Source organism: Lathamus discolor, chromosome 12, assembly GCF_037157495.1.
Source record: "Lathamus discolor isolate bLatDis1 chromosome 12, bLatDis1.hap1, whole genome shotgun sequence".
Taxonomy (NCBI): domain Eukaryota; kingdom Metazoa; phylum Chordata; class Aves; order Psittaciformes; family Psittacidae; genus Lathamus; species Lathamus discolor.
In genome coordinates, this window is record NC_088895.1 from 9490728 (window position 1) to 9505567 (window position 14840).

Here is a 14840-nt window from a genome sequence, read left to right on the forward strand (position 1 = left end):
CCCCTTTGTTGCTTTAGCTTAGCTGCTGTGTGCTGGCATTTTATTCTTTTTTGTTGATGGTTTGGGATTTTGTGTATTAATGAAAATTAAAATGTTGGGACTTGCTCGTCTAACAAAAATTAAAGCTTTCCCATACCTTCCCACTGGTAGTCAGCTAGTTCTGTGCTAGTGCAAGGACATTCTAATGCAAATCCACTGTGAATAAATGTATTAAAAAGCAATAACTTTGGTTTTAAGTCATGTAAGTGAGATCTGTAAGTGTTGTAGTATTTCGCAGTGTTTGGTGACATATAACTAAACCAGATTTGCTTATTGACAAAAACTGTAAAAACCTTTCCTGTTAATTTTATAAGGCTCTGAAATCCATTTTAATGCCTTTTGATTTGTACTAGAAGATTAGTCCGTGAAAATATAAATGCAACATAAAGCTGACTTACAAGCTAGTTCTGTCAAACAGATACTTTTCAATTTTTAGGTAGCCAAACAATAGGAATTGCAAAACAGCAGAAAAATAAAACACTGTGAAGTAGCAGGAGACTGTCTTAGAAATAATTTTGTATAATAGAGATTTGCAGATTTTTTTTACAGAAGATCCATAGCAAAGGTGCTACTCATTCTGTATTTGTGCCTTAATTACTTTGAAGATATTCTTAAATGACAGGATTGCCTTCTTGAAAAAGGCATTGAAAAGCTGGGATTTTACATATTACAAATATGCAGAACTCCCTTGCTGTGTCATATGATGCACACTACTTTTAGCAAACTGCCTGTAAAAAGACAGATGTCATTACTGTTACTCTTACAGCTGACTACTACTGAGTCTGTGGAAATAGAAAAATCAGTCCAGCCAGCAGCAAGGCACGTCATGTTATAGTTGTTGAGAAAGTAAAGCAGACTCTCAGAAAAGCCTTTCAGAAAACAGGAGTCACTTGTTTACTGAGGACAGTCTTAAAACAGATAGGTAAATTTGCATACATTCAACTTCTAATAGTGTTCTCAAGTGGCAATCTTACTGCATTATACAGAACCCTGCTGAAAATGTCCTTCCCTGCAATCTATATGCTGCTTAGATACAGTCTTGAATTTATGCATGTACATATATCATAAACAAAACTAGCTCATTTCATCTCCCTATTTCGAAGTAGTTTAAGCAATGCAATGCAGGAGTACTGAGTGAGAAACAGCTCAATACACTGATGCAGAACTTCAAATAGTGGACACATTTTCTAGTTGTGCTGGAAAAACACAATGCTGCCTAACACATTCTACTTCGATTTCCATTTTCCTATGTCTAAATAATACTTTACTTTCTCCCACAAACATGCACTCAGGTCTTTGGAGGGTTTTATTAGCCTGAAGAAATGTTGATCATTAATTATTTTAAAAAATGGACACCTCTGTTTAGCATTCTGTTAAAAACAGTAGACTCTCTAATCTATAGCAGAGAGTAACTAGGCAGCAAAACCTTCTGAAGAAAGAAATCCATCTGATGCTGAAAGTCTAAGGGAAGTCATAAGACTGGCACATGGACAGCAAATATATCTTAGGGACTTGTCAGTGTAGGAAGAAAATGCTGTGTGTGAAGAGACTTGCTTTCTCTAGTAAAAAGATACCTTAGTTTCAGGAATAATTGCCTCCCTGGAATATATCATGATCATTTAGGACTACTGGGTTAGCACTAATGATGTTAGGCATCAAGGGCCAGCTTTCAAAAAATAAAAAGGGTTTGTATGTATTATAAGGACGACATTCCTATTTGTGGCCATGGGAGTTTTGTGGTTAAACATTACTCCTACTCTACAAAAGGAAAATTGCTGCAATATAAATTCTAAGTTACTAAATAATACATTTGAAATTACCAGCAGAATACTGTATACCGTATCTGGAACCAGAAACTAAATACCCCTAGAGATGGAGATGGGAAACAATGGAGCATCTAAAGGCAGTGATGCAAGAAAGTGATACCAGTTCAGGACCTGTTTCCACAGTGCTGTTCCCTATTTCATTGTATCTCCTCACACAAACTGGTACCACTTGTCCTCTTCTCAAGCAAGGGCACTTATAAACAGTTTAGCCCTAGATACACTAGAAGTCTCTTTGGCAGAAGCAGAATACTAACAAAGTTACATCTTCTGCTGTAAATACAGCCTCCCTACTTCTGTAAAATACCCTTTAGCAGTCCAATTAAAGCAGCATTTAAAGGTATTAAAATTGATGTCAAAACTACTGAGAACAGAACATGCAGAAGGTAAAGACATGAGACTAATAAAAGGATGAATCACAAGATCCCTGATCCCAAGAGGTTAAAACAATAAAAATAAAAGTGTAGCAGACAGTATGTAGATCGTGCTTTTCAGCTTTAAGATCTTTGCAGTAGTGTGCCCTACAATTACTTCTGTTACAGAGGAGAGAAGGCTGAAATATCCATGGAGCCTGTTTCTGAAGTGTTTCACTTAGTACACCATTTTTATAACCCCTTGGGTCCAAGTTTTCTGTAGATAAGTGTTTCACTTCAGAAAGCTTGTGCTATAAACCAAGTCTTGCTTTCTGGGTGCTGCTGTTTCAATTTAACTTTCAATTTAATTTTACTTTCAATTTAAGAAAGTCTTGAATAGGTTTAAGATAAATTAAAATATGCACCTATTAAACTGTAACTTCAATGTATGTGAGCATTCCACTAGCTTAACTAAACAAGCAGGACATCTCTGTGTGGACAAGGCATATGATAAATATAAGTGGACACTGGGACATGTCTCTGGGGAACATGGGCTCCACCTACATCCAACCAGTATTTCACAGTATTTTAGAAGACTGGAGGTGATGCAGGCCCTGAAAAAGTGTAAAGGGGCTTTTACATGTTATCTGAAGTGACTCGAATGAAAAAAGAAAAACTGAGAATAAAACACCCTGTTATGCTGAGTGAATGTTTTCTTGCCCTCAAGTCTATGTACTTTCTAAAGAGATTTAGCTCTATACTTGGAGAGGATTATTTTAATGCCTGGTTTCCATTGTCTTCAGTTTCAAGTAGTATCTTTTGCTGCTCTCCATTGTCTCCATTTCATTTCCATATAAACAATTCCCTGGCATTTTCTCCCTTGCATATGATCTTACTCATTTAGGGCCTACCTGAATGTTAAACAAGCAAAAAAGCATGAACTTAGTTCTACAAAGTGCTTTTAGATCCTCATGTAAAAATAGCCTATGTAAAACCAGACATTACTGTTATTTATAAACATAACAGAAGCTCAAGGGATCCCATCTGAGCTGAAAATAAATTTAAGTACTTGTATTGGCAAAATGAAGCAAATGGAGCAATAGCTGGTCACCAAAGGAGCCAGGTTTTGATCGTAACAAAAACCAAGTACCCTGGAAGATTATTTTAAAATCAGGTTTTCTTTCTTCTTTTTTGCAGGTGGGACTTTCCATCAACAGACCTTATGTTACTTTAAATAACATTTTTAAAACATAACAGTGGAAACAAACTGGATTTACTAGTATGCAATACTGTTAACATGGCATATTTGTCTCAATCTAACCCAGCTGGTTGAGATGCCAGTTTTAATGGTACTCTGAATAAGGAATTCCCACCTGATCCATAAAATCAATCTGTAATTTCAAGTTCTGATATATGTGATCTATACATGCATAGTGTTTCAGTCCCACATAAGCAACAGCAAGGTATTTGTCATTTGTTCAAATGGTTGTCTTAGATGCCAAGAGAAGCATATACACTTTTTACAGTACTGGCGATCTCAGATTAAACTCTTACATGGAAGTAATGCTCTGGCTAACTAAGGAGTAGTTCCTATTACCTTTCTCACTGACTATTCCACAGCTCAAATAAACATGAATGATATTTAAAAATAATCTACATCTCTAGAGAAGAGATCATGATCAACAGATCTGCTCTTCAGAAAAACAGCATATTCTACCACACAAATAAAATTTCGTGCAGAAAAAATCCAAAGGCTTTCTGTTTTGCTCTCCAAGAAAGCAGAATAAATTGCCACAGCTACATCAGGAAGCTCATTATCTTCCAACAAGAATAAGATAACTTTTTAATGTGGACAAAAAGGCAAACTGTACCATAGCAGAGAACAGACAATTAAAAAAACCTACATGTACCCCTCCCCACACCAAACCAAAACTGTAACAAAAATACAAATACCCTACCTAAATACAAAATTCATACCATTTTCTTCACTGTAGGGATTTTGATGGTGATATGATGGGTGTACATCTCTTTCAGTTTGCAAACATCCAGACATGGCCACTTACCATAACACTATTTGGCTGCACAGAAGGCTGTATCCAGTGTTGTAGGATATAATTTTTGGCTAAGCCACATTAAAAATAGGAGATGTCACTTGCAAGACAATTTCTTGCATGTGGCAGGAGGCATTCATTTCATGAAGATGCCTTGCAAAACCCACTATCGTTCTTTTTAGGACTTACTGTTCCAGGGCTGAACTGAAAGCTGGTGAGAAGCAGGATCTGAGCCACCAAGACAGCAAAGGAGAGGTTAGCATGGATATGATAGCGCTGGTTGCGGATGGTGCTGACAGACCTGGCAGAAGATAGAAAGACACATGAATAAAACAATATTCAAGAAGTACAGATGAGTTATCAGCAAGCATTTTGATTGGCTTTTGGTCATTCATTTTGGTGGAGGTTATCATGACATCTTTTGAGCACACCTTCCACCAGGATGGAGTGGTACCTAACTGGTTTATTTGATTCTGTGATATTCTTCTGCCATTCTAAAGACAGCAGAAAGACTGAACTACATGTTAATTAGCTCTGCTGATGACTTGTGATAGATACTAACAAAGGGCTTGATCCTGAATGGTGCTGTACTGTCAAGGAAGTCAGATACACACCTCACAGAAAGAACAGTCTTGCACCATCTAGTCTATACTGTGCCAAAGTTTCTGGTTTTATTTTGTTGGTATTTGCCTGTATTAAAAATAAGGGAATGTGAAAAGACATTGGTTACAATTATGACTTTACTATTATCAGCTTTTGAGCACAGGAACTATCGCTACTGATGCAGATGGGCAGTGCCTATCTTGACAGAGACCTGACCTTGATTACAACATCATGTGAACATATCTCTCTTGGCTTTGCAAAAAGCAGCTGGAAAGCTGACAAGAACATGCTTTCCTGGGAGCCTTCTGAGCTCATGTTTCTGTTCTCATCCAGAAATGGGAAGTGGAAAACAAACAAAAACATTTATCTGAACATTATGGGCCTTCTGCATAATTTTATTCTTCACTTAAAAAAAAAAACCAAAACCAAAACCAGTACTAGTGATAACAGCTTTTCTATTTCAATGCATACTGCCTGCCAGGCCCTACCATCGCCTTCCATCATTCCAGGAGACCTGGGCTGTTTAGCTGTGTGAATAGCAGTACTTCCTCCACACAACAGTATATGCTCCCATCTTTTTGTTGTATCACACTGGATAGTGATGACTTTTGCAACCACTGGAGACACATCATGCATGTCCCCTGCAGCAGGGTGACACAGGCTGGACAGTGCAGACAGTTGTGTTCTGTCAGTGCAGCTCTTGCAGCACAACTGTAGCCAGTTCTCATTAGAAGGGAGTGAAGAGGAAAGCAACAAGAAGTATTGATGTCCAGAAAGTAATGCAAAGAGACAGGCTATGCTGCCTGGTGCCAGTGACTTTATAATTAGGCACTTCATGTAGTTGCAAACTGGAACATTGTTACCCAGAAGGCAAGCAGGACTGCCCTCCTGGGAAGTGGCCCTCACTGCTAGTACGCAGGGTAGCAAAGAACTTGCCAGATTCCTCTCCACTTACCTCATGGTCATCTAACACTACATTGCAAAATTTCACTTCAGCTGCCTAATGAGGCCCTGCTCTCCAGTGAAAACCTAATCAAATTATTTTTAATTGGCAGTTTGAATGATCCTGTATGTAGGTAGGGTGCTTAATCCGATGACAGTCAAGCTCTCTTTCCAAGTCTTCTGCTTGCCTCTAGTTTCTTGAGGAGTTTTCAGCCCTGTGGCAGCAATACCATCTCCATTTGCTCACTTTGCCTTTCTAAACATTATAATGCTCAGTTTTGCACTCAGACAAAAATGGAGCAGATAATTCCACTTAGCCTAAACATGCCAACAGCGCAATGCCAGATAGGCAGAAGTGGGGCTTATTTAGAGCGGATTTTGCCATGGCTATGCACTTAATCCAAGTATGACCAACACAAGTCTTGAGAGTTGGAAATAATACGGGTTTTGGAACAAACAAACACTGCAATCAGTTTACTGGGTTACAGCTAGTCCTTTTTCCTAGAAACTGGCCTCTTAGCAGGATGTCCAAAAGACATGCTTAGGCACAGAAATCACAACTTGAACTCTTGAGCAGGAAGAACATGATTTAGTGTGCAAAAGGAGACAAGAATCCCATTCCTTGCTGTGCTCCCAGTCTGCTGCGCAACCTCAGACAAGTTACTTCACCCTTTGTCAGGTTTTCTGGTTTTTATTTAGACAGAAACCTCTATGAACACTTTTTAAAAAATGTTTGTATCAAGCCTAGCTGGGCCTCAGACTCAGTTTTCACTACTGAAATACAGAGAGGCATAAAGACCCCTAAGTGCCCTGCGGCAGAAAACCTTCCCAGTGAGAGATGCCTTGAAAAGTCTGCAATGATAGAGGCAGGAGGCTTCAGAGGATTTAAACATAAGTCATGGAATGAATTTCACACTGGCTATGGTGTCCTTCATCCTGCTAAAGTAGCACATCAGAAAACTTGCCTAACAGAGAACAGCAAGGTACTTGAAAAGAAATACGGGTTCTATGATGTAATTGTATACAACTTGTATGAAACTGAAGTGGGTCAGCTAATGCCTACCGAGCTTTCCTTTCTGGGCATACCTTTATAAACACACTACTGCCTTACAGACAAAACAGCTGAAAAGCAGAAATACCAATTGCACACAGCAAGCAATCCAAAGATGTACGTAGGGGGTAAGAAGTGGGCGTGATCCAGCAGTCCCTGTTCATATGGTGTTTGCCTTGAGCTCCAGACCAAGTCCTCCTAAAGCCTCCTTGCAAGATTCCTGGACTACAGCGGAACATTGGGAGTTTGGAAAATTTCCAAAGATCCCTCATAGGATGGGAATGGCTTACTATATAAAGATCACCCATATCAGGAAATGAAAGTAATTTAGAAATAACCAACCAACTGTAACAAAATACATGTGCAGAATCTAATTAAGAAAAGTGGTAGAATTAATAGCCATTGTTTTATCCTGAGCAACGGTAGGGATCCCAACCAGTGGCCTGAAATGCACTGCTGGCTCTCTGCATAACAGTTATTCAGCAGATATTAAGTTAAAATTACTCACGACAATATAGCAAATGTGACCAGCGTGATCGTCAAGCAGAAGATGGACAGAGCACAGCCAACGTAAGTGATGGAGGAGAGGGCCACCTGGTGTTCTCTCGTTAGCTGTACACAAAGGAAAAAAACCCCACAGAATAAAAGCTGTTAATTGATTTATTACACTACAGGACCACAGGTCAGCCCCCCTGCATATAGCATTTCCTCCTCCATCTGCCCATATATGCACTTATATTCACAATTATTGGCTGAGTTTCTAACACAGGAAATTAAGAGCCAACTCCAAACTCAGCCACACAGCCAGAGCATCTACATGCCACTGGCATTTTAGTTCTCTCTTATTTCATTAATCAGGATTTCCTTGGAGTAAGTTAGTCTCTCTGCTGCTGTGATATTGTCAAGTCTGAGATTAGAACAATTTATTGGCTGAACAAAAGATGTCAGCAATGAGATCTTTCCCAACTCACAGGGCACTTTGCTAATGCTGCAATAATTTACATCACTGTGCAAATACCAGAAGTGCTTCACAGCAGTGAGAGCTGACAAACTAAGATAACCCATAAATCACAGGCCATTTATAGCCCACATGTTTTGTTTAAAGTGTCATGTTTTTTGTGCCTGTTGAAGGAGCTGGACTGACATCTACAGAATGGAAAACTACAGAAAAGACCCAGCATGGGCAGTCAGAGTGTAAGCTTCTTGTCTCAGCCTCTGCTTGTATCTACAAGCACCTTTTGTAGAAGTAATTTAGTTTTCATGAACGTTTAATCTGCTTAGTGCCTGCCACTAGGATCTATGTTACAACCTGGATAGATTCAGGGCAGGGTAGGGGGATAGGACACAGTGTGCTTTGACTACTCATCTTCAACTGGTCAGAAAGTCTGCTTTAATTTTCCATGCAAGTTCTCATAAAAGAATGACAAAAAAGCCACACCCAAACACAGGGAGCCAGGCAGTATTAATGTATAATAAGGAGAACAGAGATAGGCAGGAAAAACTTTCATCATCTCAGAAGAATTTTCAGACATTTTTCCTGAGTTGAATCTGGATGGAATTGACATTTTCATAAACTGAACATTAAAGAAAAGTGTTCAATCAAAAAGTTCTAATGCTGTTGGTTTTATTTCAGTGTATTTGCTACAAATTAAATGCCTAGCTGAAACCTCCTTCAAAATACATACTTATTATGAAAAATACTGAAAGGAAAAATGTATCTTCTGATTTTTTTTTACAGTAACGCTAATAAAAAGTAATCTTTTCTCATTGTTTTGGATTTTCTATTATTTTACACACACACACAATATAAAAATTCCCCCCCTAAACAATTCCATTAATCAAATCCAACCAGTTCTAGCAATAAACTTCCTATTAAAGTTCCTTTTAAAGGACAGAAACAACACACCATGTAGTATGAAGAAAAAAATCTTTTCAATTACAGACAAAACTGAAGTGTTGTAAATATACATTTTCCTGGTAATTATCTGCCAATGGTACCAGCTCACATGCAGGAAGTTTTACAGCAGAATAGACTGTGGCTCGCTCAGCAATCAGAACTACTAAGTGATGCACCAGCAGCACTGAAAGACAACTGTTGCTATGGTGTTATAGTTCCTAGGAAATATGATGCAGCTCTTTAGTATTTTTTCTCTTTCAGCCAAACTCACATTTCTTTTCCCTTACTTGGATAGCATCAATTACAGAAACAAAAGTGTTCTGTATGCTGGACCAGCTTAAAAGGTCCATATAATTTCCACAAAAGAGTTCCTATCATCCCTCATTCCCTAGAGATCCCTGAAACAGGAATAATTTGTGTGGTAAATTGTGCAGTTTCAAAGTTATTTCCTCATCAGAGATATTCAAGTCCAAAATGCACGGACCTTATTTCCTGATTTCTCCACTACACATCCCTTTCTCCTGCAACAGGTGGCTCATAGTTCTACAGAAGGAGGAGGGAAGTTTTTCTTACTCTGAAATACTCTGAAATCAGTATTTCTCAGCAGTTCAAAGCTTTCTTTCACTCCTTTGGCCCTCAACATCTCCAGCCAGAAAATGCTCCCTACAGAGGTCAAAGCTTCTCAGTGCTCATTTAGATTTACACTGGTCTATTACAGTGTTTGCATTGGCAAACATGGGCAAGATCTGCAAAGGAAAGTTAATGTTTTACTACCACATACAAGTACAAAAAATACAGGGGATTCATCTTGTGGAAATGGGCAAAATTCAAAGCCTTTGTTTTTTTTTCCCCATAACAATCCAATAGAAGATAATAATCACACAACTTTTTTTCTGACTAATTCCTGTCATAACTAAGATGCCTCTAAGAATGTCTTTCTCTGTTTTTTAGCTCAGTCTTCCTCCAGAAACCCCTGCAGGGCAAGACAACACATCCATCAAGTTCTGCCAAGTGGAGCCTCTATTACTTAGAAATGGAAAAGGAAAAAAAAAACAACCCAACCCTCTAATCAACAACATGTAGAAGATTCATTCAAATCTAAACCTACATGGGTCCCCACATCTATGAACTAAGGAAATGGCCCTTGCCATCTCCTTTCTGCAGGTGATAGGAATTGCGGGGGGAAGGATATAGCATGAAAAGAAGGTCTGGAATGATTTCAAGGGGGCGGAGCCTCATTTTAAAATACAGGTATACGGTGCGAGAGAGAAGAGAACCTGTATTTAAAATATCAGGTCTCAGTACTATGTTTCCACAACACGTTACAGCCCAGCTGGATGTTGTGTGCTTATGTTCATGCTGTAAGGGTTAACAGGCATGCAGGTTTTTAAAAGTACCTAGCTTGTCAAAGCATCTGATATGAGCTGATTTCATCTTCCCTTAGCTTGTCTTTTTGAAAACTGGAATATGAGACAGTAATTTGGTATGATCTTGTAGTCATCACAAAAATGCTAATCAAGCTGAAATGCTATTACTAAAGAAAACAGCATTAAAAAGTACCAAATAAAACATTGAGCAATCTGTGAAGTAGTCCCATGAGCCAGATTCTCACACTTGTTCCAATCTATATTAAATTACTCTTCTAGAAGGTTTTGCTTCTTTGAGTTTAGATGGTCTCTTACTCTGCAGTAAGCTGAAAAGTAGGGAAACGAGCTCATGGAATCATGACTGCTAGTAATCATGAATACTAAAACCCGAGATGTTTCTTAGTTTCAGCTTTAACAAAGTCAGATCAAAAATTAATACGCCATATAAAACTCCCACCCTTCCAGTTCAGGCTGTAACACCCTTTACACCTTGCTAGTGTCAGTAATATCATGGGCAAATATCTGATGGTTTCAGAAATTACACCCATCTGCAATATTACCACCTATTGTCTCACCCTTGTTCTTCCTCATAAGAGAAGTTAGCACATTGCTTAACATTTTTACCTTGGAAAGTTGCAGGCAACCAGATGGCCTGAAAAATGATTCTGGAAAGATACCATTTCAGACTGCAAATATATATTTTTCCTTTATTACCCTGTTAATAACAAGAAAATAGTGACATCCAAGTCCTCTGTTTAAAAATAACTGCACAAGAAGAGCAACACAGGCCTCTCTACTCAGTGTCCCCTTCTTTTGTGTGAAATTTGCACTCCTGCCCCTTTTCCTCATCAGTCATTTCTCAAGCAATTGACTGCATGTTTTCTGCTTTGCCAAGGGGGCACTTTTGGCTCCTTCCAGAGGAAAGGACATTTTGGGAAACTACTAATCTAAGATTTTCTTCTTTGCATACTGCAAAATATCCCTCACGTAATATCCAACACGTCAGGCAAAGGGCTGAGTTCAAACACGTAAACCGAGGCTTGTCATAGCTGATCCTGAAAGGCTTTGTCTGTATACCAAATTACAACTTCACCATTTTAGCTATCAAAAGCAGTAATTTCATTGTCTAAACTACTTTTAAAAACTCCTTTGTGAAAAGCAATTCATCTTTTTCCAGAAAGAGACAAGCTTTTGAACCAAAACCTGTTTTTCAGTCCTAAAAAATGAGCCCTTCAATCTTAGGACTATATTGTACCTATCATTTGTATTTTACTCACCAGTAGAACACAATGTATTTTTGCATGTGCTTATATAGTGCATACACTTTATGAAACCAGAGTTATTTGTTTACTGCTAGAAACGCAAGACATGACAATTGTATTTTGCCCTAAGTCCAAATATAAGAGAAAGTTCTATTTTAATGTCCCTTTCGGTCAGCTTTCTGTGTCAGAAAACATTCCTACCATGAAGTTACTGATAATGACATATGGATTTTAACCGGTTTGTCAGGCTGACTGAGATCTGCCATGAGATGACTACCCACTGCCCTCGGCTGAAATCCACTCGCAAACCCTTCTGCAAAGCCTAGAAACAATATATTAGGAGACATTTTTTGGAGGGAGGGAACAGAGAAGAGGTAGGGGGTGAAAAATTAAGGCTCAGCCAACCCTATTGAAGCTGCACCTTTAAGATGCAGTCTGAATCCAATTAAGAAAAGGATGAATAATTAACTTTGGCAGCCAGAGTGCTTCAGAGACATTAAAAAGCCGGCCTTGGCTGATGAAGCTAATGGTTTTAATTGCCTCCAGAAAGGCTGCTGAAATTCAATTTCGGTCCAGTGAGGCTTTTATTTATATATTAAACAATAACAACAATACAAATCTCTGTTTTCCTTCAGCTTGCCAAGCGCTTTTTTAGGTACATAACAGTATGTTTCTTCAAATTAACATCTGTGTTTAGTTCAGGAGGCTCAGTCTACACACTGAGACCACCGCAAGGATTTTGGCAGGGCCATACCTAACAGTACCGCCCAATCACTACTCTCAGAAGGTAACTTGATTCAGAGTCTTCTTTTCTCAAGCCACAATGTATCAGATACCACAAGTTTAGAGAAAAAAAGAGCCCTCTGAGGCACGCTTTGCAGCGCCATCACCTTTATCAGCCATTTCCAGCAGAAATGCTTTTGAATTCCCATTCTCTATTAACTCCACAACTCCTAGTGATCAGCAATAAAGTGCTACAGACAGGGCTTTTCAGGATTACAGGCATGTTCCCCTACAGCCAGCCCAGCCTGGTAGCTGATCATTTAAAACTATTCACTATGATATGAAAAATGTAGCATTTTCCAAATATTTCTGCCAAGGTATTAATTAGTATTTTTAAAAGCCCATGTCATCCTTTAAAATAGTTTTGGGCAAGATGTCATCAAACAGTAGGTAATCTGTTAATTTCAGATCTCACACAGCAAGTTTTTAGTTCAAATAAAGCCTGAAGGAAGCATGGAAGGGAAGGAGGACTCAAGTTGTGAAGTGGTACCAAATTATAATAAAGTTTGGGGATCAGAAAAGCAGATACTTGCAACTTCTTCCTCATATCTCTGTGTAACACAAAGTAGTGGGTTTTTTCTGCCTTCATTTCAGGCCTAAGACTTGTAAGTGTTTCTCAAGAGATGCTGAACACTATAGTTAAAGCAGATTATCCTCTGGGAACCTGAAGGAGCTACTTTTGCCCATACATCTAAGACCTGTAAATCTGTTTTCTACCTCCTTGTTCCAGCAAAAGCAGGCTCATCCTGTTCTCCAATTAACAGCCATAATGAAGTCCATCAGTTAGGGCTGCAAGGAGAATAAAGCCCAGTGTGGGTCCAGCAGGCACTTGAAGGCAAAGAAATGATGGTCTCTTGCCAGACTCCAAGTCTGAGATTTTTCAGAGCAGTTGAGGATAATTAAATACCCAGCTCCCAGTAAAATTCAATGAAAATTAGTATGTCTAACTCCCTTATCCCAGGCTTGGGCTTTGATTCAGAAACATCCATTTCAATTCAGGACCATGGCTAACTGTGACTTGCACCACAGCGAAGACATGCCAAGGTACCCAGCCCAGCATTTCCCCTACACCACATTTTGGGGAGAGAGAGCATAAAAAGGCCAATAGAGAAGACAAACAGAACTCAGGAGTAGAGAATGACTAAGTCTAAAGATACGCAATAGAGAACAGTGATGGATAAAGGTGCGGTATCATAACATTTTCATACTGTGTGGGGAAATCCTTCAGTCAGCAAGAAGACCTATCTGCCAAATAGCTCAGAACTTTCATTTCTACCATAGAAAGGAAGTTTATGTTATTTTGTTAAGTATTCTGATTAAAATAGAGTTCTATTTTATGCTCCTCAAACAAAAGAGTTCTATCAGCCATTATTTGTGCTTTTCCAAAATAAAGAGTAATTTTTTGATCTCCTGAGTGAAATTGAGTAAGTAATCAATCAATTCTCTAAGGAATTTGAGGGTTTTAGTGTCCTGCAGCATTAGTCCAAGTTTTCCATGTAATTCTATGGGATTAAGGACAGAATCAGAGAGTTTCCTATTTCTTTCCATCAAAATCAACAGAGCTGTACTGGCACAGAAATGGAATAGCAGAAGAATGAACAATGACTCTTAGTTGAAAATCAAGACTAGTGCTCAGTTTTCAGGAAAGATGAGCATGAGCATAGAAAGGACAAAAGAAATATAATGCACAGTCATACTGTGACCACACCAGCAAGATGTGTCCCTCCAAGGGGACAAAATTCATTGCAATGAAATGGAGGGGCAAGTGGAGAGAGTGAGAAAGAGCAAAGAAAGTTTACAAAGCAATGCTAGAACAAACACATGAACTGATTTATCTTTGTTCATCTGATGGGTAAGAGCTGTCTAAACTGTCTGTAGAGATCTCTTCAGTTAAATAAACTGTCAGTGGTAATAAACAAGGAACAAAAAAACTGCAATGCCTATCCAATTTTTAAGTATGCAACACAAAAGAAAAATTACTGGATTAAGGCATTTTTCTTTTTATGTTCCCAGCAATGAACAGCATGCTGAGAAAAGTAATTATATTAAAATTACAAACCAGCAGAAATCAGAGAATGCCACATTATTTCCATTTCTTTGTCCTATTGGAGTATATAATCTGAACCTCAGCTGGCTGAGAAAGTTAAGAAAAAAAGGTTATCATTTCTGACTGCTTTTTAAATGCCCCCTGAGTGCAATGTTTGATTAATAACTGCACCATTAGATTGAGGAAAACAATGTTCCAAACTTGTAAATTACACACCAATCCCCCTTATTTGTAAAACAGTTGACAATATTAGGACATTTTCAGAACAGCCTTTATGGACACACATAGATGCACTCTGCTCTCAGTCAGCCAGCCATACATTGTCAAAACTTGCTGGCAAACTCAGCTAGAACAGTGAAGACTAAAATAAACGCACACATATTGCCCTAAAGAAGAAATTCAGGATGTCTTTCATTTTACAAATAGAAACTCAGAGCCAAATCCCCAAGCCTTTTCAAAATTCTGGGCTCCCTAAAGATGCTGTGGGTTGTGTCTAGAGCTCTAGCTGCAAGATCAGACAGTTGGAAATACTTTCCCCTTTATAAACACTTCTCTGCTTTTAAGCCCATTGGTGAGCATCTTGAACTGTATTGATTGATCCTCCCTTTTGAATTATGGAACA

General features: G+C 38.6%; 1 protein-coding gene across 3 annotated transcripts in view; it reads right to left on the reverse strand.

Moving 5' to 3' along the window:
* The window catches only part of ADGRD1 (adhesion G protein-coupled receptor D1), a 145389-nt gene that overhangs the window by 44309 nt on the left and 86240 nt on the right, over positions 1-14840 (reverse strand). For all 3 annotated transcript variants that reach the window (XM_065692482.1, XM_065692483.1, XM_065692481.1), the window contains 2 exons: positions 7371-7474; positions 4456-4567 (listed from right to left, as the gene is read on the reverse strand). In XM_065692482.1, the coding sequence (XP_065548554.1) occupies positions 4456-4567; positions 7371-7474 (216 nt within the window). The remainder of the gene's footprint in view (positions 1-4455; positions 4568-7370; positions 7475-14840) is intronic.